The sequence below is a fragment of the Pieris napi genome, chromosome 14 (assembly GCF_905475465.1).
Source record: "Pieris napi chromosome 14, ilPieNapi1.2, whole genome shotgun sequence".
Classification (NCBI taxonomy): Eukaryota; Metazoa; Arthropoda; class Insecta; order Lepidoptera; family Pieridae; genus Pieris; species Pieris napi.
In genome coordinates, this window is record NC_062247.1 from 7,651,605 (window position 1) to 7,678,906 (window position 27,302).

The following is a 27,302-nucleotide window of genomic DNA, read 5'->3' on the forward strand; positions in this document are numbered from 1 at the left end:
AGTGGTCCGTCCAAGAAATCAGTACCATCTTGGGCGGTAAAGAGGAATGTCTCTTTAGAAATGTATAATGGGGGAGCCGGGATGGGATAGTGTAAATAAGTTTAATTTATTCAGGCCGCAATGGCTTTGCAGATGAAAGGATTTCTGCTATTATTGTTTTATGTCCTTACTTACGGTTACGAGAATGGTGAGTTTGGTTTTTTTTATGGCCCATATTTTTGCTTAAAAAGTCAAGATCTTTTTCAGAAAATAACTTTCTACATGTTGTCGTATTCGTTTACTTTAAAGTCAATTGATATTGAGAAGACACATCATTCGCAACGTATTTCGTTTCTTTCAAAATTTAGAAAATACAACTTTACTATATAAATTTATATTTAACAAGAATTTGTTTTATTTTGAAATAATGTTAGGTACATACCACAATAATTTTGATTATCTATTCTTAGTATAACTTGCTTTCTTTAGGCTTTTATTTAAAACCAAAAACATAAGACTATATTATGAGTGGGTTATATCAAACTAAGGATTGTAGCGCCGATTTATTTATATCAAACTAAAATATATTTTTCAACGTCTAAACTTATATGAAATAATTATCGATTCAGATGTTGCTACTTACGTTTGAAATCACAATTATTTTAGCTAATGTCTCTGAGTATAGGCATTTTGGTAGGTTGGTTTAAATTACTTTAAAATTTGCAGAGAAACTAGAAATCTTCGACGTGCTTTCTGTTATTAATGATGGTGAATTACCTGATGGAGTAGCCAGAGTTCCGGGACGTTGTCAATCGCAACTGGAGCCTCCTTCTGCGTTCTCTCTTAATGAGAATGCCACTCTCCATCAGCTAGCAGCTGGAATTTTCTACAATACATTTCCGGAGGATTTCTCTATTATTGCCGTACTTCGGTTAAGAGGTGATTTTGACCATTTGATTTTTATATCTGTTTAATGTAATGCATATAAAAATCGCAGTTTAACACTTAGCAACATTTTCTTTGCAAAATCTTATGTAGATAAAAATATTTTAAAATTATAGATATACATACTGTGTAAGCATTATATATGCCCAAGGAAAAAGGACTGCACTTTTTATGCACACTAAATGTTGTTTTGACAACACAGCTTACCAACTAAAGTCGAGTAATTTCCACGTTTTGGGAGTTTGACTTAGTTTACTCCGTATTTATAACCCATTCGAATATTCGTATAAGTGTAAGTTAAATAAAAAAACTATGAACTATACAAAATATATTGTTCTGTATAGTTGAATTCACCGGGTGTTTTATCGCTATATTAATGCTAGACACCAAATTAAAACATTACACTAAAAATATTTATTGCCCGGCGTTGAATGGAATTCCTTAAGGCCGATTTACATTATCTTAGTGTTTAGGAGAGTGCTTTAGGATAGTACTTTAGTTGAAACATGTAAACGCTACTTGCTTTAGTAAACGCTACGCTAAAGAACTTGCCTTTCAAGTTGTACTAAAGCACTCTCCTAAACACTAAGATAATGTAAATCGGCCTTTACAGCAGCTATTCTGCAGAAAAGTAAATATTTAACAAGTTATTTCGAGACTTTCTTACTAAATAATTAATGGACGCTATTAATTTACGACATAATTCTCTGTGAATCTTATTCGAGTCAAGGATTAAGGGATGAGTTACTTATGGTTTATTAATTATGGATTGAATTATTAATATATTAACTAGATGTATAATTTACGTACAAAAAACGTAGTGTTGTGCAGTTTATGCTAAGTAAAATCTTTTTTTTAATAAGATTATCTGTTTTAGGCACTGATCAAAACCCACTATTCGTGCTGTATTCTGACGCTGGCGATGAACAGCTTCAAGTGGTGGTTGGTGAATTAATAGAACTCTACTATGAAGATACTAGAGGCGATCCGGAAGACCACGAACTTTTGACCTACAGAGTCAATATAGCTGACGACAGGTAAATTTTAAAATAAGGACTTCGAGGACTCTTAGGGTGAGATCTATAGAGCGCACTTAGACTTTGCTCAGACTTAACTATAACCATTCCTTACTTTTTTAAAGGATAATAAAGAAGGTATTGCATGAAATGAAACATCAATTTCTGTCTTAGCTTGAGCTTAGCTTAATCTCACCGTTAAAATGTCTATAAATATACTAAATCATAGTTTAACCTTAGTGTTTTTCGTAAGTAAAGTCTGAGCAAAGTCCAAGTGCGCACTATAGATCTCACCCTTAGTCGCCAGGCATCCTTGGCGATTTTAATATAATAATGTATAATGCATGCAACTGAAATCTATAGCCTCTAAAGGCAACAAAATCAACGTTGGAGGAAAGGCTCTTAAATTAATTCAAATCATTAACTTAAAAACTCAACGTTATTATAAAATTGTCTACGCTTTTTATGTGCAATAAACAGGGTTGGAAATGGGGATTTAGTTTCCGTTGAATTAAATCCTAGCTACAAAGTTTCAAATGTTACGTAGGTGGCACCGTATCGCTATAAGCATAAAAGGGGATTCTGTGACACTACTGGTAGATTGTGAGATAAAGGGTACCTTACCACTCTTGAGGAAGCCGGGAAGCACCTTCAACTTGGCTGGAGCGTTAGTTGTTGGGACACAGGTCACACCTGATCAGTATTATGAGGTAGGTTATTTTGACGTTGGCAGCTATATTCGTTATAATGAATGGGATAAAAACATATGCAACGGGTGTATGACAATAACACGTTCCTCCTGTCGCAATTTGTACCTAACACTTTAAGATTGTAAACAATTCATGCCTTGTTTGATTTTTTTTTAATTTAATTATTTAATTCATTGGAGTAGTGTTTTTAAGTATTATATTATTATTGTAATTGAGGTCGACGCTTCGGTGGACGGAAAAATTGTATCCAATTTTTGTTGCGTAAATTTCTGTATTTTTTGGAATAAGTAAATATAATAATAAAATTATCTACAATATCACGACCTTGGCACACTTTCTTTATAAATTTTGTAAGGTTACTTTTAATCATTAATTAAGTTATGATTTTTTGTTAAATTGCAAATGAAATGGTTCTCATTAATTTTTAGGGTGATATAGAACTTCTTCAATTCGCAAATCAACCAGACCTTGCATATGATATGTGCTTAAACATAGCACCTAACTGCAATGAAAATGCTTATTCTGTATCAGAAAATGGTTTAGAATCTAGAAACGTTGGAGCTTCTAGACTGGAATCTTCCAGAACTCGCGAATATTCAGCTAATCTACCATCAAGAAATATAAATTACGCTGAACCATCTGGTCAAGAATCAATAGAAAACGTTGAATATGCGGAAACAGAAAATGAATTGTCTAGAAAAGTCGTTCGTGCTACAACACCTCTGACGTTCTCTCCAGAGGAAAATCAGTATAATCTTCAATTTTTTGATGGACGTAATCAGACTCAGTTTGCTTCTAACCAAGTTACAGAAAGACCATATTGGCAGTATCCAGAAAATTATGGGTTTAATTTACCATTCCCAGTTTCAACCGATAATGGTAAGTGATTAGCTTATAATAATATCAGGTCAATATTAAACTACGAATCAGTGGCAATATCGTTCTAAATACTCAATGCTTTGTCTATGTTATTGCATAAAAATGTTATAAATTAATCGAAAAAATATTATAACAAACTTATTTTGTATAGTGTTCAATAAAATGCATTTAGTAATTGTGTCACTACACCGGAGCTTTTAGAAGTTAATGCTCTTTCATCGCACTTTTGCAGAAGTGACATTAATTTCGATCAGATTTTGCATGCCTCCTTATATAACTTATATTAATAATTAATATTTATTTTTCATTAATATTTTGCTTGGTGGATGAAAGTACACGCAAGATTTAATAAATCTAAAAACGGGTGCGCATCCATATTGTTAAACATACCTATACATTATACAACTACTATTGTCAAAGGACGTGTCGTAAACTACAATCTTAAGCATTGGCGCAACCTTTTACGTCTGGGCCTCAGATTTCTCTGATCGTGACCCTTTTGTCCCCGACACACGCCGCCGACTTTTCAAATCTAAGGCATGCCAGTTTCCTTACGATGTTTTCCATCACCGTACGAGCGAGTGTTAAATGCGCGCAGGCAGAAATTCCATTAGTACACAGCCGAGGTTCGAACCAACGACCTCAGGGATGAGAGTCTCACGACATTACCAATAGGCCAACACTCATATACATTCTTCTTTACTTCGATTTTGTTTAATAGTTTTCTAGACATAGAAGGTTTTTGTTTGAAGAACTATTGGAAAATTACATAATATTTTTTTTTATAGATGAAAATAGCATATTTGGCAGATTTACAGGCGTAGATGATTTTATTACACCATCGAACAACGAAGTAACACCGCCCAATAGTCTTGACATAAGTACATTTCAAGTAAGTGAATAAAATACCTTCTCCTCGTAAATATTTTTTCCATATTGTAACAATAAACCCTTTATAGTTAGAAATTTCGTCGAATAGCTAGTTATTGGCAATTTAACACCCAATTTCACTTCATGAATTTATGTGATATCTTGTCTGAAAGGTGATGACTTATAATTTAAGATCTTATTTAAGAACTTATACTCTGTATATTTAAATTTTCTTATGTTTAAAAGTCTGTTATATTGTTCGATATAGTCGCAGAAGCGTAATGAAAAATGGTTTGCTAAGAAATTGCGTGTTGTTCCCACGAGAATGTAAGTGCGTGCTCCTATTTCACCATGCCTCCTGCTGATAGAGGACCTTTGTTTTTAATTTATTATATTATTATTAATTATGAGGATGTCATGTGGAACATGGTATAATGGTTGCAGCTCCTTACAAAAATTGTGTAAAATAAAAAACTTAACGATTAAAAAGAGTGCCGGAGAGATTATTGCCAATTCTTCTCTTCAGTTCTACGCCCTTGATTTGAGAACTGGCAGTTAATGTAAAATTAGAAGCATTTAATATGTACATCGTTTTTGACGTTCATTGTGTTATCTGTATGAATAAATGATTTTGATTTGATTTGATTTGCACCACGTCCGTGTTCAGTGCGGCATCCAAATTTAAGGATTGATTATAGCCAACCTTCGAAGGAAGAGCACTATAAGAAGATTTTTTTTATTTCAGCCAACCACAATAGACAATGAAGGAGAAATAACACTTATCACTACGGAATCTTCATACACACCAATGACAACCACTGAAGATTCAGATTGGCTTACACATCCACCTGAAACGGTATTTTTTTTATTTCATGCTTTATTAGCACTGTTGACCTAGTGGTTTAAGCGTGCGACTCTCATCCCTGAGGTCGTAGGTTCGATACCCGGCTGTGCACCTATGGACTTTCTTATTGTGTACGCATTTAGCTCAGACCTAAGGTTGTAGTGTCACTGATATATTTTTTTTTATTTTACTATATGCAAATATGAAAGATTCATAAATACACTATAATATAGTAAAAGTATTAACACAGTTTACCAGTATTAAAAATGATACGTACGTATACATAAATAATATTACATTTAATTACAATTTATACATAGGCTCTTTTTTACTCATACGTATGTCATACACAAAGTTTAATTACGTATAAGTATTTAGATAATTGTTAATTTAACAAGAATACTGAGTTTAACCGGACTAATTTGTTTAACTATTAGTTTGCATTACAATTATTTTTATAGGATAGGAATGGGTACTCATAAAACAAAAACATTCGCAAATGTACGGCACGCCGAGCTAGTCATATGTGAAGTGAATTTAATCCAATCAAACAGTGTTGTGTATGTAAATACAATTTTGTTTTAACATTATTTTTATTTAAACAGGGTAATGGGTCAAGTTATGACTCGTCTGATACCTATTATGATTATGGTAGTAATGGAAACTATTTGGGACCAAGAGGCTACCCTGGCCCACCAGGCCCTCAAGGACCTAGGGGACCTAAGGGGGACCCCGGAAAGACGGGAATAGAGGGTCAACAAGGGTTTCCCGGGGCTCCGGGACATGTTTTCGTGGTACCTGTAAGTATTTAAGAAAAATTACGTCAAATATTTATTAGTAGTTTACTCATTTTTGCTTTTTAAATATTAAAATGTCTCCGAATGTTAAAATATTAATTATCTTAAATTTTGATTGATTTAATGGGGACCCGTAATAGTTTTATGTTATAAATGCAGTTTTATAGTCTTTGAGAAACTAAAACATAAAGTGCAAAAAAAATTGTAATTTTTTTTGGCTTGTACAAAATGTGTAATATCTTCGCAACCAATTTACCGATTTCAATTATTTAAAAAGTATTGTACCTAATCGAGTAAAAGGAACACCATTATATAGATAATATATGCATTTTTCGACTTGATACGGGGACCCATTATAGATTATGTGAAGAAAATAAAATATATTAATAACAATAATTATCTAATTTCAGCTACAGCAGTCTGGAAATGAAAAGGGCCCTGACGCGCAATCGGAAGCTTTACGACAAATTTTAACACAGCATATGGTAATTTTTTTAAAACTATTTATAGTATCTATAATATGAAGAAAACTGTTACATATAATTATATTTTTAGGCGGCCATGCGTGGTTCAGAAGGTCCTATGGGGCTCACAGGTCCTCAAGGTCCCGAGGGTGAAATAGGTCCAGAAGGACCTAAAGGTGAACAAGGAGACCAGGGAGAACCGGTAATAAAAAAAAATACAGATCCGTGAAATTTACGTTACTAAAATTATTAAAATTATATATAGGGTATTTCTATCTTTAAAAATTCAAGCACATAACATAAGAAATTTCACACATATTTTTATTTAAATAATTATATAAAAGACTAAAGGTCTATATTATCTCATATAACGTTATATATGTGTATATATACTCGTATATTATCTATGTATTCTCCATTAAACGTGTATGCATTTTTCAAATTTTAGTTTTTTGTAATAATCTAAAAACATACATAAAGATTTAATTTTAACTTATGTAACGATATGTAAACTGTTAAAGGGTCCTCCAGGTCCTAGAGGGTTGCAAGGACCACCTGGTAGACTAGGACGGCGTGGCCATGCAGGTAGGGATGGCGAAAGAGGACCACCCGGTACTACCGGAATGAAAGGAGACCAGGGATACCCCGGATCAATTGGTATGCCGGGAGATAAAGGAGAAAGTGGTACACCGGGATTGCAAGGAGAGTCAGGGGCGCCTGGCTCTGATGGACCACAGGGAGATGACGGACCACCTGGACCTCCAGGATTGATAGGAGAATTGGTATTTAAATATATACAACTATATTAATATCAAATAAGAAAAGAGCAGTGTTGGCCTAGTGGCTTCAGCATGCGACTCTCATCCCAGAGGTCGTAGGTTCGATACCCGGCTGTCCACCATAAGAGCACATCTTCTATCTATGTGCGTATTACACATTAGCTCGAACGGTGAAGGAAAACATCGCGAGGAAACCGGCATGCCTTAGATCCAAAAAGATGACGGCGTATGTCAGGTACAGGAGGCTGATCATCTACTTGCCTATTAGATTGAAAATGATCATGAAACAAATATAGAAATCTCAGGCACAGACCTAAAAAGGTTGTATCGCCACTAATTTAGTTATTTAAAAAAAAACCATATGTATTTCATATATTATACTACGAGTTCATGTTCTTATAAGTGTATGGAAAACATACTTATAGGTCTTAGATTAAACTGATATTTTTCTTTGAATGTAAGTTCTGTTCACCTTTCCATCAATCCGATGAAGAAATTATCAGTCTTTCTAAACTCTAACACGAAACCAAACATAAGACCCTTAATATGGTTAACTTAACTAAACACTTCATGATGAATTAACTAGTCATGCAATTTTGAATGAATTTTAGGGTCCTAGAGGCTTTATGGGACCAAGAGGATATCCAGGTCTAATAGGATATCCAGGCATACCAGGTAATGAAGGGCCGCAAGGAACAAAAGGCGCGGCTGGGCAGCCTGGTCCACCAGGTTCACAAGGACAGCCGGGTTTAATGGGGCCTGCTGGATCACCAGGACCTCAAGGACCAATGGGTGTGCCGGGTATTCAAGTATGTGGAACTTTTTCTAATCTATCTGATCTTTCTTTTGTTATGCATTTAGTTACTGAATATTTAAAAAAATATCAAGTAGATCCTGCTGACATCATTTATTTAATATCAGTGTAATATGCCACTTAAATAAATATGCTACTACATAAGATTATCTTAAATAACATTAATTGCAGCTCACTTCTAGAAAAATTGCACTTCCATGTTCCTGCCAATCAGACTCGTAGTCGTCTTTTGTTTCACGTTCCTAACATTAACACCAACTATGCAAAAAAACTCTCTGTATAGCGCAGCCCGGACATACAACAACCACTATATAAGCCTTGACTTGTTTAAGCTATCGCGGAATATGCTTCAAGTGTTAAGAATATTCATAGCGCTAAATCACCTGCATCATGAAGACAACCCCCCATACATATCCTCACGTACATACCCTCCCTTTCACACCATCACACAACGCAGTTCTCAGTTTTCCTTTAGTATAATTGTTTTTTGTTATATGTATATAATTTATGTTTGCAGTAGGATTGATGTGAATACATCAATCCCTTACAAATATGAGTTAAACTGATAACGTGTACCGTTTAATGTACAGGGGCCACAAGGAAAACCAGGAATATCGGGCCTTCCAGGGCCAGAAGGTTCACCTGGAACTCCTGGCAATCCCGGGCAACAAGGTCCCTCTGGAGAAGGAGGCCCACCAGGACCACAGGCAATTTACTCTTTGTTAATATTTGAAACCATACAATAACATAATATTAATTTGATAAACGATATTTTTCTTTATCAGGGAATGTTAGGATTTCCTGGTCCTCGTGGATTAAAAGGCGACGATGGACCAAGAGGATTTATTGGAGACAAGGGTGATAAAGGAATTAGAGGTAAATTATTATATATTATATATAAAATATATGTAGTATTGAAAATATCATCAATCAGTATAAGTACTACATAAAGTAGATATTTTCACATAAATCGAAGAGATTGTATAATATTGATCATTGAATTATCAATATTGTCTTACACCTTTAGGAATCGACGGAGAAAAAGGTGAAATGGGACCAAAAGGGGAACGAGGCCTTACAGGAGAACCAGGAGCACCTGGTATAGAAGGCCCAGAAGGACAAAAGGTATATAAAACAAAACAAGACATAAAATTAAATTCATCAATTTATAATCTAAAATTCTCTTTAGGGTATTGAAGGACCAAGAGGGGAAACTGGGTCAATTGGACCTTCTGGCGAAAAGGGGGCAATGGGTCCACAAGGGCCTCCTGGCTATCCGGGCAGTCAAGGGGATAAGGGAGATAAAGGTGCTTCTGGTAGACGAGGGCGACGCGGAAATAAAGGAATTGCTGTAAGCAAGGATTTTTATATTATTTTGCGGAAGTCTTTGTTCTTTATATCATCATTATCCATCAGATGATTTGTGAGCAATGCTTTTATCAAGCTATCATTGTCGCTAATTTATTATTATATTTATCAAACCCTTAAAATTTAAGTGTCTGTAATTTAAAACTTATTTATCATTTAAGGGATTGGTTGGAGCTATCGGCGATCGAGGGGAAAATGGTCCCAGGGTAATTCTCCTTTTAAATAATAAACTTAAGATTACATTTAAACTTAAATGTCAAATTAAAGCCATCTTATTTATAGGGTTATAGAGGCCCGCGTGGAAGACGTGGTTCTGATGGTCCACCAGGGCCAAAGGGTGATACTGGTCAGCCTGGGCCACCAGGTTCAACTGGAGAAAGAGGACCCCAAGGGGTTGAAGGGCCAAGGGGATTCCCGGGTTCTTTGGGACCACCTGGAACTGATGGAAAGACAGGCCTGCCAGGTTTACCTGGCGAACGCGGTCCATCCGTAAGACTTTTTTTGTAGAATTTATCCTTTGGTTCATTAATCAAATTAAGTAACGGTTTACATTTTTTTCTTAAAATAAAAATAATAAAAGAGAGTGCGACTTTACATTACTTATAATTATGGATAATAAGTAATATTATGTGGGCTTAATTTTCTACAATACTAGTGAATAGCTTAAACTAAGGTAATGTTAATTAAAGTTTTAGTGTTCTTTAGTAATCTTTTGACACTATATTCGTGTATCCGAGATACCGCACTTGCACTTATAGTTTATTAACTCAAAAGGTTTAGGCCTCTTGTTCCTGCTGTATCAAGAAATTGGATTGCCTCAGCATTGATTTATGTAGCCTGTGTTAGCTAAGGCAAACCGTTTCATCGTATTTAGAACTGTCTCCACAGTTCACATCATTAAGTGAATCTGCATTACAAAAATGACGCAATATACGAGACGCAGAATGTGACCATGACCCAAGTTTCACCAGTGTACTAACATTGATAAAAGATTGTTTTACAATTTGAATAGGGTGAAACGGGAGCTCCTGGACAACCAGGTTCGCCTGGTGTAATGGGACCACAAGGACAGAATGGCGATCAAGGACCACCTGGCCCTCAAGGTCCTTCGGGAATACCTGGAACACCTGGCGAGATTGGTGCAGCGGGTGAAATGGGTAAAGAAGGTCCACCTGGACCTCCTGGTCCGGAAGGAAAATCAGGTCCTGTGGGATCTCCGGGACTAACGGGACAAAATGGAGAACCTGGTCCACCAGGTACCGCGGTAAATGTCTTCATGACTTAGATTTTTTTAAAAACACTACTATAATATTTATTACATTTGAAATACTTTTTTTTTATTATAGGGTACACCAGGGCAAAAAGGTGACATGGGTCCTTCTGGACCTCCAGGCGTTCGAGGTGATAAGGGAGAACAGGGTGGACTAGGCCACGAGGGCCCTCAAGGTCCAATAGGTAGAGAAGGACCTCGTGGTTCACCCGGCTCCGGGGGTCAAAAAGGGGAAATTGGTGAACCTGGCCCGCCAGGTAAATTTTTAATTTTTTTATTAAATTAATTTAATTTTACTTTGTAAAACAATTAATATTTTCTTTTATTCATTTCAAAAGGTAACTACACAAAACACTACTACATAAATTATCTAGCTAAAACATCCATAATGTGCAATAAATACTTTGAAGACAATAATAAAAAAAACAATGTAAATTAATTATTATAAAGTGTACTGCTAGACCGAATGCAAGACTATTAAAAATATACAATAAATAATTAAATTATTTTCGGTTTACTACTCTTAAAGATATGTTTTAAATTTACTTATAGGACCGGTTGGAAGAGATGGTGCTACAGGTCCCAGAGGATTAGCCGGAGCGCCTGGTCCTATAGGTCCCCCCGGGGAAGACGGAGATAAAGGAGAAGCTGGGCCTCCAGGGGAAAAAGGATTTAAAGGAGCAATTGGTGAACCTGTAAGCGGTTTCAAATTTCATAATCAATATTCGATATGCAAAAGTGATGTATAAATTCATCTCGGATTTAAAAAGCAACTTTAAAAAATTTACGTAATTTGTTTAGGGCCCTCAAGGTTCACCAGGAAGTCAAGGCCTACGTGGTGAACTTGGTTCCGTGGGTTTGCCTGGAGATAAAGGCCCCCCTGGAGAACCAGGGCCTCCAGGTATGCCTGGGGCTGACGGAATTCGTGGTCCTCTCGGGCCAATTGGGAAAACTGGTCCAGAAGGAGTAAAAGGAGACCAAGGACTAAAAGGGGACAGGGGAGATATAGGACACCCCGGTAAATATTAATATATAACAGAGAATCACCTAAGTAGGCCATTTAGCCTATACAAAGTACAGAATAGTTCGTTGGTTAATAAGACAGCAAACTATATAAAAAAAACATCGTTTTCATTTGTTTAAATGAAACTTACAATAACTTTAATAAAACTTACAACTATTTTTAAATAAAACTTATATTTAACTAAACACAAATTTATTGCGCAATTTACATAACTCGACGGCAGTCGTGTTTAGTGAAAGAAGAAATCGGCAATTGAAATTAGTTTTTTTTAAACAAATTGTCGCTTTCCTGATTACAGGTCCCCCAGGATTAATAGGTATTACTGGCCCACCCGGCAAACGTGGTGTTAAAGGCGTTCCAGGAGAAATGGGGCCTCGAGGACCTGAAGGACAACATGGTGAAGTAGGTAGTCCAGGCGCACCTGGACCACAAGGATCACAGGGTCCAGAAGGAAAAATGGTAAATAAGCATTGCAAAATATCGAGAAATTGTACATAAAAGTAATTAGAAAAAATGTAACATGGATATTCTTTATAAAAGGGGCAAAGAGGAGCTGCAGGTCAAAAAGGAGACGAAGGTCCTTCAGGGACTAGAGGGGAAATGGGGCCTAAAGGACCCCCTGGCCCTGAGGGTTCGAAGGGTGATATAGGCCCTGCTGGATTTCCTGGCGATAGAGGCGATCCTGGTCCGCAAGGAATTAAAGGAGAACCTGGTGTCGATGGTCCTGAAGGCAGTACAGGACCTCAAGGGCCTATGGGTCCACCAGGGCCAACAGGAAAACCGGGGGAAAATGGGACCCCAGGCAACCCTGTAAGTATTAAATGATATGCAATGAAAACTATTGAATAATTATTTCAGGTTCTGTTAAAAAAAAGAGAAGTTAGATTTTTTATATTTATTTATAAAATATTAAGTTTAATTATTATAGGTGACTTACTTCACTTGAAGTCATATGTCCCCCAAGTAAGGGAGAAGGCGTAGAAAACCAGCTTCGTCTGTCCTGGGCGGCTCTCTTAAATTCACTAATTTGTAAAGTACGCGTATCTAAATCCAGGGTACTGAAGGTTCGCCAGGAGTCCAAGGAAACACGGGCCTTCCTGGGGAAAAGGGCGATTTGGGACCAAAGGGTTCACCTGGAGAGCCTGGACCTATAGGACCCATTGGTCCCATGGGGATAGAGGGTCAACGAGGAGTTCGCGGTTTACCTGGACCCCCGGTCAGTTTTCCTTTGTTTAACACTTTCGTTATGTGTATTTTTTGCTATTTATATTTTATTATACGTTTCTCTAATATTGCATTGTATTATTTAAATTACAAACGTGAAAACGAACTTCTTTGTATCCCATATTTAAATAAATCACAATACTAGCATGGCTTAAAGAAAACAGTGTCGTAAAGTGTGTTTTCCTGTTTCGTAAGTTACGTTACATGGAAATTGAAAAATACTTGGGAATTATACTAGCTAGCATTTTGGTAAATATTTTTCTCCCACTAGATTGTAATTTATTAGAGAACAAATATACAAAAGACAAAGCGATAAGGTCTAAATACTGGTCCTGGCCAAAAATTTAATAATAATAACAACGTAGACATTACTTTTAATGTTAACAATTAAAAATTCATAATTAGAATATCAAAAGAAATTAAAAAAAGTTGTTACAATTTTTAATATTGTAATTGTAAATACTGTATATATTTTGTTTAATTTAATAAAATGTGATTTTATTTTTTGTTTTATTATACTACATATTATATCATGTCCAACCACAATTTTTAGAAACTGTCCATTTTTATTCATATTCAAAACAAACCTATAATATACCTAATGTAAAAAGCCTTTTTCTTAATCATGTTTACCGTATTAAATAATTTTTATTTTCATGTTCACGCATTTTTAGGGCGATGTAGGAGCTCCAGGACTGTCAGGTATAATCGGTCCACCTGGGCCAAGTGGTGCGGTTGGTCCTCCAGGTGTCAAAGGAGATAAAGGGAATCGAGGACCAAAGGGGCACATAGGCGACACAGGTCCTATAGGAATAAAGGGGGACCAAGGTGAAGCAGGAAAATTGGGTCCAGTAGGCCCAGCTGGATTACCAGGACCTAAAGGAGACATGGTAATGTTCTTTTATATTAGAACTTCATATGTACCAAAAATATTTAATATTTAATTTAATATCGAAATATCTTCATATATTAATTTTCCAGGGGACAACAGGTCCTTCAGGTCTAAAAGGGGACATGGGTCCTGCCGGTCAACCAGGGCAAGAAGGACCTTTAGGTCCTAAAGGAAATCCAGGACCAGAAGGAAGACCGGGTCTTCCAGGTCCACCGGGCTTACCGGGCCCACCGGGACCACCAGCACCTATGCCGCAGCTACCTGCTGAACTGTTCAGGACAAGGAACCGGAGAAATATTAATGAGGACTATGAAGCAACAACTGATGATAATTTGGAAGATGGTACAACCCTTTTTTTCATAATTATATTCTTTTAACTGAGTAAAACCTTTGTTTATTATGTAAATAAAAGTTTAGGAAGGAGGTGGTGTGCTTCCTCAAACTTAAAGGGTGGATGATCGACCAGTCTAACCACTGCCTAGAGCCCTAAAGCCCCAATACCTATGACAAAATGTTGTATATCCTCAGCGATCGGAATAACTTTGTTAGAAAATTTAAGGATATCACAACTTCATAGATAAATAATTTAAAAAAATCTTCACATAAATTCCAGAAGAATAAATATTATAAAGTCCAAATATGAGTGAGTACAAAGCATTAAGCACCGTTTTTTTACCTTATTCCTTCTCCTACTTCTAAACATACGTATAGACTGCAAGCAAATTTGTGTAGTATAAAAGTAAAATTTCAGAAGAAATAGAATGGACCCGCGAAGTCATGGCTGGTGTAATATCAGCCAGGTCCACCCTAGAAGCTTCCAAACGACCCTGGGGCACGAGAAATAATCCAGCTCTATCTTGTCGTGATTTAAGGGATTCCCATTCGAATCTTACTGACGGTAAGTTCTTATCGCCATAACCAAATACAAGCAGTATTTGACTCAATAAATTTGACAGTGCAAAAAAATTTCACTGATTTTGACGACAGCAATACACGAATAAATACCAAAATGAAATTGAGAAACTCATACACATATCATATTTAGATCTTATTTCTTAATTTATATAAATGGCGTGGAAATATAGAGCAATTGGTTTTTCATAGGTCTTTTAAGGACGGTGATCAGCCTACAGCCACGGAGGCGGTATTGTCCTACGGCCTAATAAAACGTAAAATAAAGTTACGATGGTATTTATTTATGTACACAAACACCAATATATATATATGTATTATGGGCTAGGGTAGGCGGTATGGCGTTTTGCCCGTTTTTACATTTGGATTTGTATTTTTTAATTATATGTTAACCAACTATTACTTTAACTGTTACTAACTAAATTTCCATGCAAAAAAAATTGTATGGTAACAAATATCCTAAGAATTTATGTCCACATATTTTGAGAACCTTCCGTTCCTTGCTGTATGGCTAAGACATGGTATCTTAATGGTAAACTTATGATTTTATAGTGCTTTGTTGAAGCTAATATTTATTTCTTAGATTACAGTATTTCTTCTATATTAAAAATTATAATAATATATGTACGCAATACATAGAAGCCAAAAACGAAATCGACAATTAAATACAAACACAACATAATAATTATTATTAAAAAACTACAATAATTTTAAAGACAGACATATATAGTGTTTTGCGTGATTTCTAATTTTTCTCTTTGTTCTGTTTTAACACATCTTATATGTTAAGCCATTTATAAGTAGATCTCTAGAAGGCCAGCTTTGAGAAGTTCCAAAATTTGTCTACAGGGTTCTATTGGATTGACGCCAGAGGTGGAACTGCGAGGCCGATCCGTGCTTATTGCAAGGGCCATAGTACATGCATTTACCCTGACAGCATTGATCAAACTGTGTTTGAATCTGACGGACATAAATTTTCTCATATTAATAATGGATTTAAGGTATGCTTTGACTATTACATTTATGTCGCGTAAATTTCATTTTATTTTTTTTATATAGCTGTTCCAGACATTGGGCACGAAGAAGAAAGTTTATAGTCTATAGTTTTTAATCTACAATAAATGATTTTTGGTGAAAGACTGGATAAGTTTCCGTTTATTTTCGTCCAATCTCGATAGATTGTACCTAGCCTATTTAAATTACATTGATGATATTTTGACTTTAATTGCAACCTTATTGAAAAGAAAGAGAATTAAAGCTTTTCTGTAATAATATTAAACGCTCACCTGTAAAATATTTATTTGAGAAATATGGAATTTATTATTTAATTAATAGAACGATTAATTACAGCCCACGTTTATAATTTGTGATGTAATTATTACATACTTCATTGCGCACTAAAACTTAATATTTATAATAAAAATATTATATGTATTTCTTTAGATCTCCTATGAAGCCGAAGGGGAAGGGATGATACAACTACGATTTTTGCGCCTACTGTCCAACAGCGCTAAGCAAAATTTTACATACTTTTGCGTTACAACTAAAATGTCCCAAAGGTATGTATAATCTGTCTAAGCATCCTTGAGTGTGTTCACATCTTTCTGAATCTCTTTCTCTATAGACAAGTACGACCCTTAGGTTGTGCGTTCCAATCACGGTTGTGCACCGATGGATTTTTTATTTAACATAAGGTTATATGGTAAAGAACAACTCAGAAAACGGACAGTCTTAGCCCCAAAAATCAGCATGTGATAGGCACAAACAAAATGATCAAAGAACGGATGCAGTCCGAGGCCAAAACCCGTACAGGATAGCACAACTAGTCCAGTTAGTGATTAGCTTTAAGTGTCTAGAGATCTTCACTGTTTTCTTTCAACTTACGCAAAATAAGGTTTAAATTAAAACCTAAAAACACAGTTTTTTATTTATCTGTACTAGAATAATATTTAAAAAAACATGGTCTTGCCTTTGAAAGTTTATGTTACACAACAAATTAGATACTATAATAAACATCACACTTCGTTATTCGTCAACGCTCATGTGACTGATGGGAAGTTTAGTAGTTTAATGAATAATAATATACTAAAAAAGTATTATTATTATAAGTATATAAGTTATAAATAATGCTTATGATTAAATTAATATTCAACTTATTAAATGTTGCATTATTTCTTTGTAGATCTGACATTCCCGCAGATTTGTTGCGGTCGAATAATATCAAGCTGTTCGGACAAAATGCGATTGAGTTCCCGAAACCTCAAATAATACAGGACAGTTGCGTGGTAGGTTGATCACATATATATCTTATAGCTATATTCAGATTTCTGGCCATAGGTTTACGCAAATAATGGTCAAAATATATTGGAAATGGAAATTCGAGAAATCTAATCAACACATACAAGCTAACTTACCGTATTAAATTAGTAAATTCAATTAATATACAGATTCAAAGGGCAACATCTTCGGAACCGTCTTAGAATAGTACCAAGGCAGAAGTGTAGAACTTTAAACTCGTATATTTTAAAAGTGTTCACCACGTTATTAAAAAAATACAGATACATAACTCTACTACCAGTAGTGCCATCTCGTGAAGGTTAATGCGAAACTTATTTTTCCTTTTGATTTGTATAAGTAAGTTAATACTTATAATCTATATTTACAGGAGGGAGTTGGAGAGATAGTTCTAGAAATGAAAACTTCCCGAAGTGACAAACTGCCCATAACAGATTTTCAACCATTGTCGTTTATAGACGCACAACATGAGTTCTCCTTTAAGCCAGGACCTGTATGTTTCACTTGATATGTGTAAATAATGATGTATTTTTGTACTTAGCTCGGACCTTTGTATGTTTTGTAAATAAAATGTTGTTACATAAATGTTTTATATATTTTATCCTCGAACATTGGCTGACAAGAAATCCGATTTTACGAATTTAGAATTTGAAGCCTTAACTTTTAAAACAAAAGCTAAACCTAGATTTTGACTCGAGATTTATGTCGATAAATTAATAAAAATGTCTTTGCCATTAAAGCTGTTAGAAAAACACACTTAGTAGTTCGAACTTTTTATTTAATAAAAAACTTTACTTTATCGGACGCGATCGAATTTGTTTCTACTTAATGCCTTATTTTTGAATAGAGATTGGAGTATATGAAGCTTAAGCCTAAACAAACCCAATATAATAAAAAGAAAATATATTTTTTATTAGAAAGTGGTAACCACTTACAATTGGCATGTATGTAAAAACGTGGGGTGTTTATGGAATATTACCCAAAAAATTAAATACACAGACTTTTAAATATTATATTGATAATTTTTAAACTTACCTGTTTAACTACCTACAACTTATACAATGATTGTGCTAATCTGTGATGAAGTCACATAATAGCAAATAGCCTATATAAGCCTATATTTAATTTAAATGTCCATATCTATTTAAGTATTACATTTTATAAACAATGTCAATAATATTTATTGTGTTCAATGTGATCAGTCTCAGTTTTATAATATTTTTTGAATATCAGAAATTGCTTCCATCTTTTTGGGATCTTCACGTTTTATATCAATTGTATTATTACTTAGTGTAATGTGTTTTGAACAAGTTTCAACAATCAAACTATTATTTTCTAAATTCTCACAACGGTCGTTAGATTTTGGGACAGCGTCAGATTCATTTTTATTAAAGTTATCTCTCTGCTTTCCCTCAGTATTCAATGGAACTTCTACTGAATTCATCGTAGAATCATTTAAGGCATCAACCACATCTTTAGCAACATTCTCATGGCCGTGATCTATGTTTGTAACATTTTCGATGTTTTCAAAATTTTTAGTGCATATGTCTGAAATGATAGTTGAGTTTTCATCATTAGATAGAATATTGTGAGCTTTGATTGTTGAATCATTTTTTTCATGTTCAGTGTTATTTAATTGCACATCCGAACAATCTTTAACCAATTTAGTTTCGACATTACTTTTAACTACAGTCGCTGTTAGATCCATTTTTTTCACAGGCATGTCAGACTGTATGTTTACCGTTTCAACGACGCCATTACAATCCCTATCTTCTACATTGATTGTCTTATTTGACGTTGCATCATTAAAATTCTTCAGAACATTAACATCCGTACCTAAATCAGTTTTATTGATTTTTGTCGTATTATCCTTCTCTGCATGAATAGCATCTGTAAATTTGTGATTTATTTCATTATCAACTTGATTACTTGTTATATTAATGTCTGTGTCATTCATGTTTACTATATGTTCTATCGTCATTTTGATGTTGTCTTCGTCTACAATTTCTCTATCTCTATCTATCCTCACATCAGACTCAGTCATTCCTAAATCATTATGTGTACTTGGTATTTCAAGTTCACATAATGAATTACTCTTCTCTGCATCCAGGGATATATCTTCGCTCGTTTCAATATTAGTTTTCTTTATTGTTTCAATCTCAGTACTTCTCTTGGGTATAATGTCAGCGTCATGTATTACCACATCTATATGTTCTTTTGTCATTTCCATTTCGACATTATTCTTAGCTATATTAAAAGGTTTATCCGTAGTTGCAACATCATAAGTCCTCATTTCCACACCCATATCTATATCTGTTTGTATTTCATTATTACATTTCTCTTTACCAATGAGCTGATTAGTACTAGTAACTTTGACGTTGTTTGATTCATCCTTAAAGAGTCCAATCATCGTTTCAGGTGCTATACTTTCCTCACATTTTTGGGTTTGTTTATCTTTTACTTCAACTTGAGCGTTATTTAACTTCTCAGTATTTTTAACCATCGTTTTGGTCTCATACGAATTCTCCTTTCTAATAGGTTTATCTGTTGTAACAGCTTCAACGTTATTGATCTCTACATTTACAGTTATTTCAGTTCCATGATTTGAATTATCATTTATAATTGCAATATCATCATTATTAATTTCATCTACATTATTTGAGCTTTCTTTTGGACATACTGGGCTGTTTTTTCCAATTTCATCCTTAATATCTAAAAGCTCTTGAATATCTGCCGTTATATCTACGGTGAGATACTCTTTATTGTTACTTTCGTCTTCTCTAAGAATCGAATCATCGCTTAGCTCAATATCCATTTGAGCAGGACAGATGTTGGACTCATCAGGCCCGTCTATACAATTTTCTGATTCTGAGTAAGTTGAGTCTTCAATACTGATCACATCACTGTTAATTACTTTAGGGGAATTAGGTTCATTGTCTGAATCAGTGAGGTTAATTGGCGAATCAAAATCGGATTCCGAATACAATTTTTTCAAAAGATTAGATTCATCTATGTTAGATGAATCTAATACTGAATCAGCCTCAATATTCGTTTCTTCCATCTCTATTTTTATCTTTTTCTTAATTGGTAAAACATTGCTTTCATTATCATCCTCTTCATCACTTTCAAGTGGTGACTCTTCCGCTTCTTTATCACCGATTACTTCAGGTTCCAAATTAAGCTGATTCTGCCTATCAACATATCTGAAAGTATTGCTCAGTTATAATTTATATTAATATTATACATACTAACTTTATCAGCAGCGCATAATACTAATTTTTAAAACCATAATATACTCTAATATTTTTTTCCAGTAATGTAATCATTAAATATTCGTAAAAATAAAAATTGTTTGTTTACGTGCTACCCTATTTTAATTTTAACAATAATTAAAAATTACCTACATTATGATTAATATACTCACTTGTTGAGAATATATGTTTCATTACGTTTTGCCAGCAATTTATTTTCGTCTAATTTCTTCCTAAGCTCGTCATTATTTTCAGCAGGATCTTCATTAACAGGCAACCTTGACGCAGCTATTCTCCATTCATTTTCTTGTCTTCTTCTCTTTAGTTTTTTCCCACAAAATATGAATAGTTCGCGTGCTATAAACGATACATATCATAAGTAATAGGAAAAGTATTGTATTTTAGAGGCTCAGGGAAAGCTTTAACAATATTTTTTTGTAAATTAAATATGATATATTACTAAATACTAAACAATTAAATTCCTTTGGAATTCTACAAATAATGGTTGATTTCGACAGCCAAAACAGCCAAAAAATTAAAAATTAAAAAAAAACCTGCCCAGGAAAAAATATGTCCTTGGCTCAAATAGTTATAACCCATTACCCAACCCACAAATATGTGTAAAAGCATATACAGTCAGAACCGTTTACGATGACATCGTTTAGAACGACATACCGGTTATATTGACCAGAATCAAAGGTCCCGGCTGAATTCTATTGTATTTGGTACTTAATAACAGGGTCATCGGCTGTTACGACTATCGGTTTACGACCAAATGAGTGACCTTCGATGTCGTTATAACAGATTTTGACTGTAATATATAAATAGAAACAACCGATAAACAATAATATACATGATCCCTAACGACTTCAGCCAGGCAACGATCGTTATACCTTCTTCTAAAATTTCCATTTCACTCCATCCCAACTTATCTTCAGTATTTGCCTCTCTCACGCAACGTAGAACATCATGAAAATCTGGGAATGGTAGTGCTTTACCAATGGGCACTTTTTTATTAATCCATTTCTCAAGTCTTGCTGCTGGTCCTTTTGGCCTGCCAGCCTGAGTTTCCAGCTTAATATATGGCTCAGACGGCATCTTAGTTTGCGTTAATTGACAGAACTTTGCATGAACACGCAGAAATCTCTCTTTGTATCTGTAATTAAAAACTACAACTTAAAATATTTAGGTATTTTGTTAAATATAATAATTTAAGCATATGTTAACCGGAAAGAAAAACAAATCATCAATCTCGTAAGACAAAAAACACAATTGGTACCAAAATTTTGCATTTTATACAAGCTGCCCTAGTCTTTTCAGAGTTTGAACAATTCCTTTTTTTTCTCTATTATTATGATATGCAATATACGTATAGACAATAGACATATATGCTTTTTTAATATCTTTTCAATAAAAAATTAAGATGTAAAATGATACATAAAATTGTAAACCGAATTAAAATCCCAAAGGATTTCAGACATCTTAGACCAAGATACTTTCAATCAAAACTACTTAAAGTAATTTAGTATGAGATAGGCTAAATATCACCCACACCTATAAAATACTTACAAAGAATAAATTTGTAAAAACCATAGTCTATACAAAAATGTAGTTGTATGTATACTCGCTATAGCCACAAGACCAAATATTATGTTTACCATTAATTATTTATTTTAAATTTACATTGAATTTAGTAGAGAACATCATAGGAAAGCACAAAGAGGGTACTGCGATACTTAAAAGGAATTGAAAGTGGAAACTCAATATTATGATTCACATTCTCATGTAAATCATAATATTGAGTTTCAATGCTATCTCTAGCATTGATTGGAGTTTCACACTGGAGTGTCTATAAGCTACACAGGAAAAGTTTTCGGGATTCTGTTTGTCAGGATGTCAAAGAATTAAGGGGGCGTTAAACTTTAAACAGCGGAGGCTGAATTCATTGCCCTTACAGAATCTGAAATGGAAGCGATACCTTTAAAATCCTTGTTCAGCTATCAAAATGGGAACAAGTACTTTACAGTACTGAATGTTAACCATGCAGCATTAAAGTTATCAAAACAATATGGTTAAGTCAAAATCGAAAGATATCGAGTTGAAGGTATTTCATCCGGGATTTAATACAACAGGTTGTGATAGAAGTGAAGTACATGTGTACTAAACATACGGGAGGAGGTATTCTGACAATCCAGCTGCCTGGACTTCAGAATTTAAGAACAAGCATGAAAATGTGCTTGGTTATAACACCACGAAGAGGAGCCTTAATGGGTGATTTGTAAATAAAAAAGAATTGAATAGATATTGCCTTATGATAAAAAAATAATAATGGTTTCAGGGATATTTATTTTATCTAATAAACTTAATTAATTTTGACATACTGTTTGCTTGCTTCTTACTTTCTTCATGTGTCAATCAAACCTGATCAGCAAGATTATTCCTGAAGCTGATTTTGTAACCAAGTAATTAATACACAATTAATATGTGGGAGATCTGGGTGGCCACAATATATCTCCAAAGCGGCTTATGATTTTTCCCGGAAGCAATGCTAATAAGTAGCAACTAAGGTGTAACTAGGTAAGTATATGAGGGAAAATAACAAAATACCTGTCTGTTAGTAAATATATGGAGTCATCTTCCTCATCGAAGTCAATTTCTTGCTCCTCCAACTTTTGAATAGCCCTGTGCAGCTTTGTTAATGTCTTCTCAAGTTTTTTAATATGTCTCTGATGTTTTGTATCACATTCACTTGTATCTATGCCTGGATATTCTGTAAAGAGAACTTACAAATAATAATAAATTTATTACTAGTTTATATCATTAAGGGAATTTGTAATTTTGTTTGTTTGTATTTTTTTGTTTTCTTCTGACAAAAAGAGACTAATTAGAAGTCTTTAGTTAAAACGGTGATGGAGTGATGCTTTTTAATGAATATTAGCTTTAGTCATCTTTTTAAATGCTTAAATAGAAAAAGAGGTTTCATATAAGTTGTTTTTGTTTTTATAATTAAAATTTTGTGTTCTTGTACTTCCTTGTCTAGAAAAGGTAATAAAGATAAAGATTATCTCATATTTAGACTCAAGAATACTAAAATCTACTATGGACAATTCAATATTTCCTAATATCTTTCATTTATTGCATTGAAGTTTTGGGTCCTTGAGTCACTTCCAAACTAATTCTTGTCAGTAGGTTTACATGAGCTAAGTTTTAACACAAATTGAATGATGAAACAAGATCACAATATTTATTTTCTACACACTTCAGCATGGTCCACTTTTCTGGAAAATCATTAAAAAACTTAAATTAAACAAGAAATTGTTTTTACCGGCAGATGTTTCCTTTTGCGATGAAGTTCCTGGCCTAGCCATTTTTCTTTGTATATTTAACTCATTCACAACATCTCTAATGTAAAGGTACATTTTGTTTGGAGCTGCTTCTATAGCTAAAATTTTACCAGATACTAAATCTAAAAACTCTTCAGAGTCTACATATTCTTTGGGACACTGCCTATAATAAGATTTGATTTTTTTTTCAACAATATACTGCATATCATTAGAATTCTCAATACGGAAACAAGTATCTATAAATTTTTGGTATATGGGATTAAATTCACCATCCTCAATGTCGGGTTCTTTTACCTTTTCTTTATCAGATACTTGTGTTTCAATTTCATATTTGTGTTTCTTTTCATTGACAATTTCTATTTTCTTGTTTATACTTGCATTACTCTGGTTTTCTTTTATGTCGTCATCCTTATTGACGTCCTTGAGTTTTTGAAGTTTATTGTTTTCGATCATCTTAGATTGGGTGCCACATGGTTCATTTCTTAATTGGTCAACATCAATAGCATCTACTTCAACTTCTATCATACCCGCAATGTCTTTCACTATTTTAATATTTTCATAGTTCAACATCTTTTTACTTTGTTTTTCTTTTTGTTGGTTTGAGTCATGTTTCATACTTGAGGAGCCTTTAGCAGGGCTATCATCAATTGTTATAGTATCTTCTGTTTGTTTCATTGTAGAAAATTTTACTGGGCTATCATCAATAGTTATTTCTATAAGTTTAATAGGTTCTAAGTTATTCTTTTCTTCCATAGAAATCATATCTACATCATTACTTTCTTTTTCATGCAAATGTGTTTCAGATTCTAAATCTTCAGGTTTTTTATACCACTGTGGTAGTGGTTTTAATAATATAGGTTTATTTTGAATTTCAGCTGGTAGCACTATCTGCTGTACCAGCTTGGCCTTTTGTATAGGTATGCTTAGAGTTTTAGAAGCTGTTGCTTTTTTAACAGTAATGCTAGATGGTAATTTTCTTAATAATTTTGAACCTATTGGATTAGGAGAATCAACATTGGTTTTATTTGGAAAAGATCCAGAAGCATTACTAACTTTTTTGAGTATTGGTTTAAGAAGCGAATTTGCATGCTTAGCATGTAGTGGATTAATACTGATTCTAGGGATTGTAACTGTATTTTTTATCCCAACAGTCGATATAACTTTCTTGGCTTTCACAGGTTTAATAGTTAAGCCTGGAAGTTTAGTGTGAGAAGGAATTCGAACCATAGCATTTGGCGTAACTTTTTTCTGAAAAAACAAAGAGGTTTTAAAGTAAAGGTATACAAATGTTTGGTCTAATTTGGATGGATAGAAATAGACTTCAAAACGTTTTATAAACCTTTTTCGGCACCGGTTCCATTTCATCATCCGACGAGCCCAACTCAATTATATCGGTAGACATTGTTGCATTGATATATATTAATAAATTAATCAAATTCTTCTCATCTCAAGATTCTACCAACGCATTACAATGCTTGACATTAAATATTTGTTAGATAAAAAACATAACGAGTTACAAGAAAACAATGACAATTTCAATACACCAACGAACGATTTTTTTTTTTTTAATTTTAGTAAACCAAAGAACGAGTTAGACTGTAGAGTGTAGAGTGTAGAGTGTACTAGTGTAGACATATAATTTATATCATAGAGTACATTATTATATAGTATATACATATAGTGCGTTTTCCAATTACAGCACTAGAGAGTAGAGCGCATTATGCGGCATAATGCTAAACGTTGAATGTTCCAACTACAGCAACGCTTCGCACAATTGAGCACTCTCAAAACTTATGCTCTCGCGTGCTTCTCGCAATCAAAATCAATACCAACACAGTGACAGAAAATTTACCAGTGTTTTTCTTTAAGTTGGCATTTATCGAAATTTTCGTTAGTGAATATTATTTAATGTTGAAAAAGAAAAGCGCGGGAAACGTTGGTCGTGGCGGGAGTGTTTTTTCTTGTGAAATTTTTAAATTTAATTTAACTTGTATAAAAGATCAGTTTGTATATATTTGTATGTAGTAGTTTAATTTAATAGTTTTGTTTATTCATTTGTGTATATATTCTACAGTATCTGGTAAGTTTGTATACTTTTTCCTCAAGGCCTGGAGTCAGGCGAAAAAATGGACGAGCCCCCGGACACCGGGGGCTCGCCCCCCGAGGTAGCTTGTAATATTATAATAGAAAATAGATTTTCTAAACTGGACGAGTCCAGTGTAGATACAGATGTGGATCAACGGAATGACCGAAAAAGAATGCGAGTAGGTAAAATTTGCAAACACTGCAACAAAAGGAAAAAAAGATTCGATCCGACGCGTCGGAACAAACAAAAGGACACTGATTGCTCGTGCCAAATACCGGAAATTGAAATTCCCTCAATAAGTACTGGGCTTAAGAACGCTAATGCTCTAGATAGTTTTCAGAACAAAGTAGACCGTGTAGATACTGCAACTGTTAATACCCAACAGCACCCATCACCTCCATCAGACGTTTCTCAGTTCATAAAAAATCCTACAGGCCGAACGTCTTATGAGGCCTATGACATAGGGCCATTCGTAGTTCATGCGCAAAAAGTTTCTTCAGATACGGACATCCCCTCCCTTCACCCCGTTCAATTTGGTTATTTCCTCAAGAAAAATTCTTTTAAAAACATAATTAATGGTAGCATCAAAAGGATAGGCAGAAACAGAATTTCCCTATCATTCTCTGACCACAAATGTGCAAACCAATTTATTAATAACCCTTGCCTGGCAAGAAATAATTACAAAGCTTTTATTCCCTCATTTAATGTGACCCGAATGGGCCTGGTGCGAGGCGTTCCCGCGGAATGGTCTCCCGAAGAGATATTAGACAACATCTCTCTGCCTGTAGGCAGCGGAGGAATTATAAAAATTAGACGACTTAATTATAAAGTACGTAACAGCAGCCCTCCTGAGTGGAAGCCATCACAGACTATTGTAATAACTTTCGATGGTCAAACCCTTCCTAAACATGTATTTGTCTGCTACAATGCCCTGCCCGTGGAACTTTACGCATACCCCACTATTCAGTGCTATTCTTGTTGCCGATTTGGTCATACTAAGTCTAATTGTAACTCTCGGCCCCGCTGTTACAAGTGTGGCCAAGGCCATACAGGGGACACATGCAACATACAAGATGATGCCGCGACTTGCTGCCTATGTTCTGGTCTACACTTTGCTACAAACAGAAAGTGTCCAGAATATGAACGGCAGACTAAAATTAAATTGTATATGGCTCTGAGATGTGTATCTTATGCAGAAGCAAATAAAGTGTATGATCCAGTTTCTAAATCTTTTGCTGATATAGTTAAGTTTTCAAACATCCAGAATACTCCTAATTCTCCTGTCCCACATGTATCGCCTTCCTCTCCCTCGATTCCGTCGTATAGTAGATCTTATAAGAAAACAATATTTGCTAAACCAACATCCCCCAAACTAAAACGACTGGGGTATAACAAAACAGAACACTTCAATTTGATAAAGGACTACGACGCTCCAGCTCCTTCTAACGGGGTCGCTTTAATAAACAGTAACGTTAACAATAATGACATAATCTCTGATTTAATCCAACTTTTGACTGAAATTAAATCTAATTCTAACTC

At 34.4% G+C, this 27,302-nt stretch overlaps 2 protein-coding genes across 2 annotated transcripts; one reads left to right on the forward strand and one right to left on the reverse strand.

The window, feature by feature from the left end:
- The first annotated feature begins 13 nt into the window (after positions 1-13).
- On the forward strand, positions 14-17,667 carry LOC125056296 (collagen alpha-1(I) chain-like). Its single transcript, XM_047659324.1, has 32 exons — positions 14-187; positions 706-918; positions 1,802-1,961; positions 2,488-2,650; positions 3,079-3,529; positions 4,318-4,421; positions 5,145-5,255; positions 5,849-6,043; positions 6,451-6,525; positions 6,596-6,706; positions 7,026-7,286; positions 7,895-8,092; positions 8,688-8,804; positions 8,883-8,973; positions 9,125-9,222; positions 9,287-9,448; positions 9,627-9,671; positions 9,748-9,954; positions 10,478-10,729; positions 10,812-10,992; positions 11,288-11,430; positions 11,537-11,753; positions 12,058-12,218; positions 12,300-12,569; positions 12,814-12,975; positions 13,658-13,873; positions 13,965-14,217; positions 14,627-14,773; positions 15,637-15,788; positions 16,231-16,346; positions 16,970-17,072; positions 17,453-17,667. Exons 1-32 carry the CDS (start codon positions 121-123, stop codon positions 17,588-17,590), a joined length of 5,340 nt encoding a protein of 1,779 aa, XP_047515280.1. The 5' UTR covers positions 14-120; the 3' UTR covers positions 17,591-17,667.
- A 413-nt stretch (positions 17,668-18,080) lies between these two features.
- Positions 18,081-25,266, reverse strand: LOC125055825 (uncharacterized protein PF3D7_1120600-like). The gene is made up of 6 exons (XM_047658453.1): positions 25,017-25,266; positions 23,659-24,925; positions 22,941-23,103; positions 21,227-21,489; positions 20,507-20,690; positions 18,081-20,285 (listed from the first exon to the last, which is right to left on the reverse strand). The coding sequence occupies exons 1-6, from the start codon at positions 25,077-25,079 to the stop codon at positions 18,293-18,295; spliced, it is 3,933 nt and encodes a 1,310-aa protein (XP_047514409.1). The 5' UTR covers positions 25,080-25,266; the 3' UTR covers positions 18,081-18,292.
- Between the last annotated feature and the right edge of the window lie 2,036 nt (positions 25,267-27,302).

Coding starts and splice junctions, on each gene's coding strand:
- LOC125055825 (XM_047658453.1), bottom strand. CDS start 25,079: ATGTCTACCGATATAATTGAGTTGGGCTCGTCGGATGATGAAATGGAA. Junction 23,104..23,658: donor GCAAAAGGAAACATCTGCCG/GTAAAAACAATT, acceptor TTCTCTTTACAG/AATATCCAGGCATAGATACA. Junction 20,691..21,226: donor AATGGAAATTTTAGAAGAAG/GTATAACGATCG, acceptor TATCGTTTATAG/CACGCGAACTATTCATATTT.
- LOC125056296 (XM_047659324.1), top strand. CDS start 121: ATGGCTTTGCAGATGAAAGGATTTCTGCTATTATTGTTTTATGTCCTT. Junction 12,570..12,813: donor ATGGGACCCCAGGCAACCCT/GTAAGTATTAAA, acceptor ATCTAAATCCAG/GGTACTGAAGGTTCGCCAGG. Junction 16,347..16,969: donor ACAACTAAAATGTCCCAAAG/GTATGTATAATC, acceptor ATTTCTTTGTAG/ATCTGACATTCCCGCAGATT.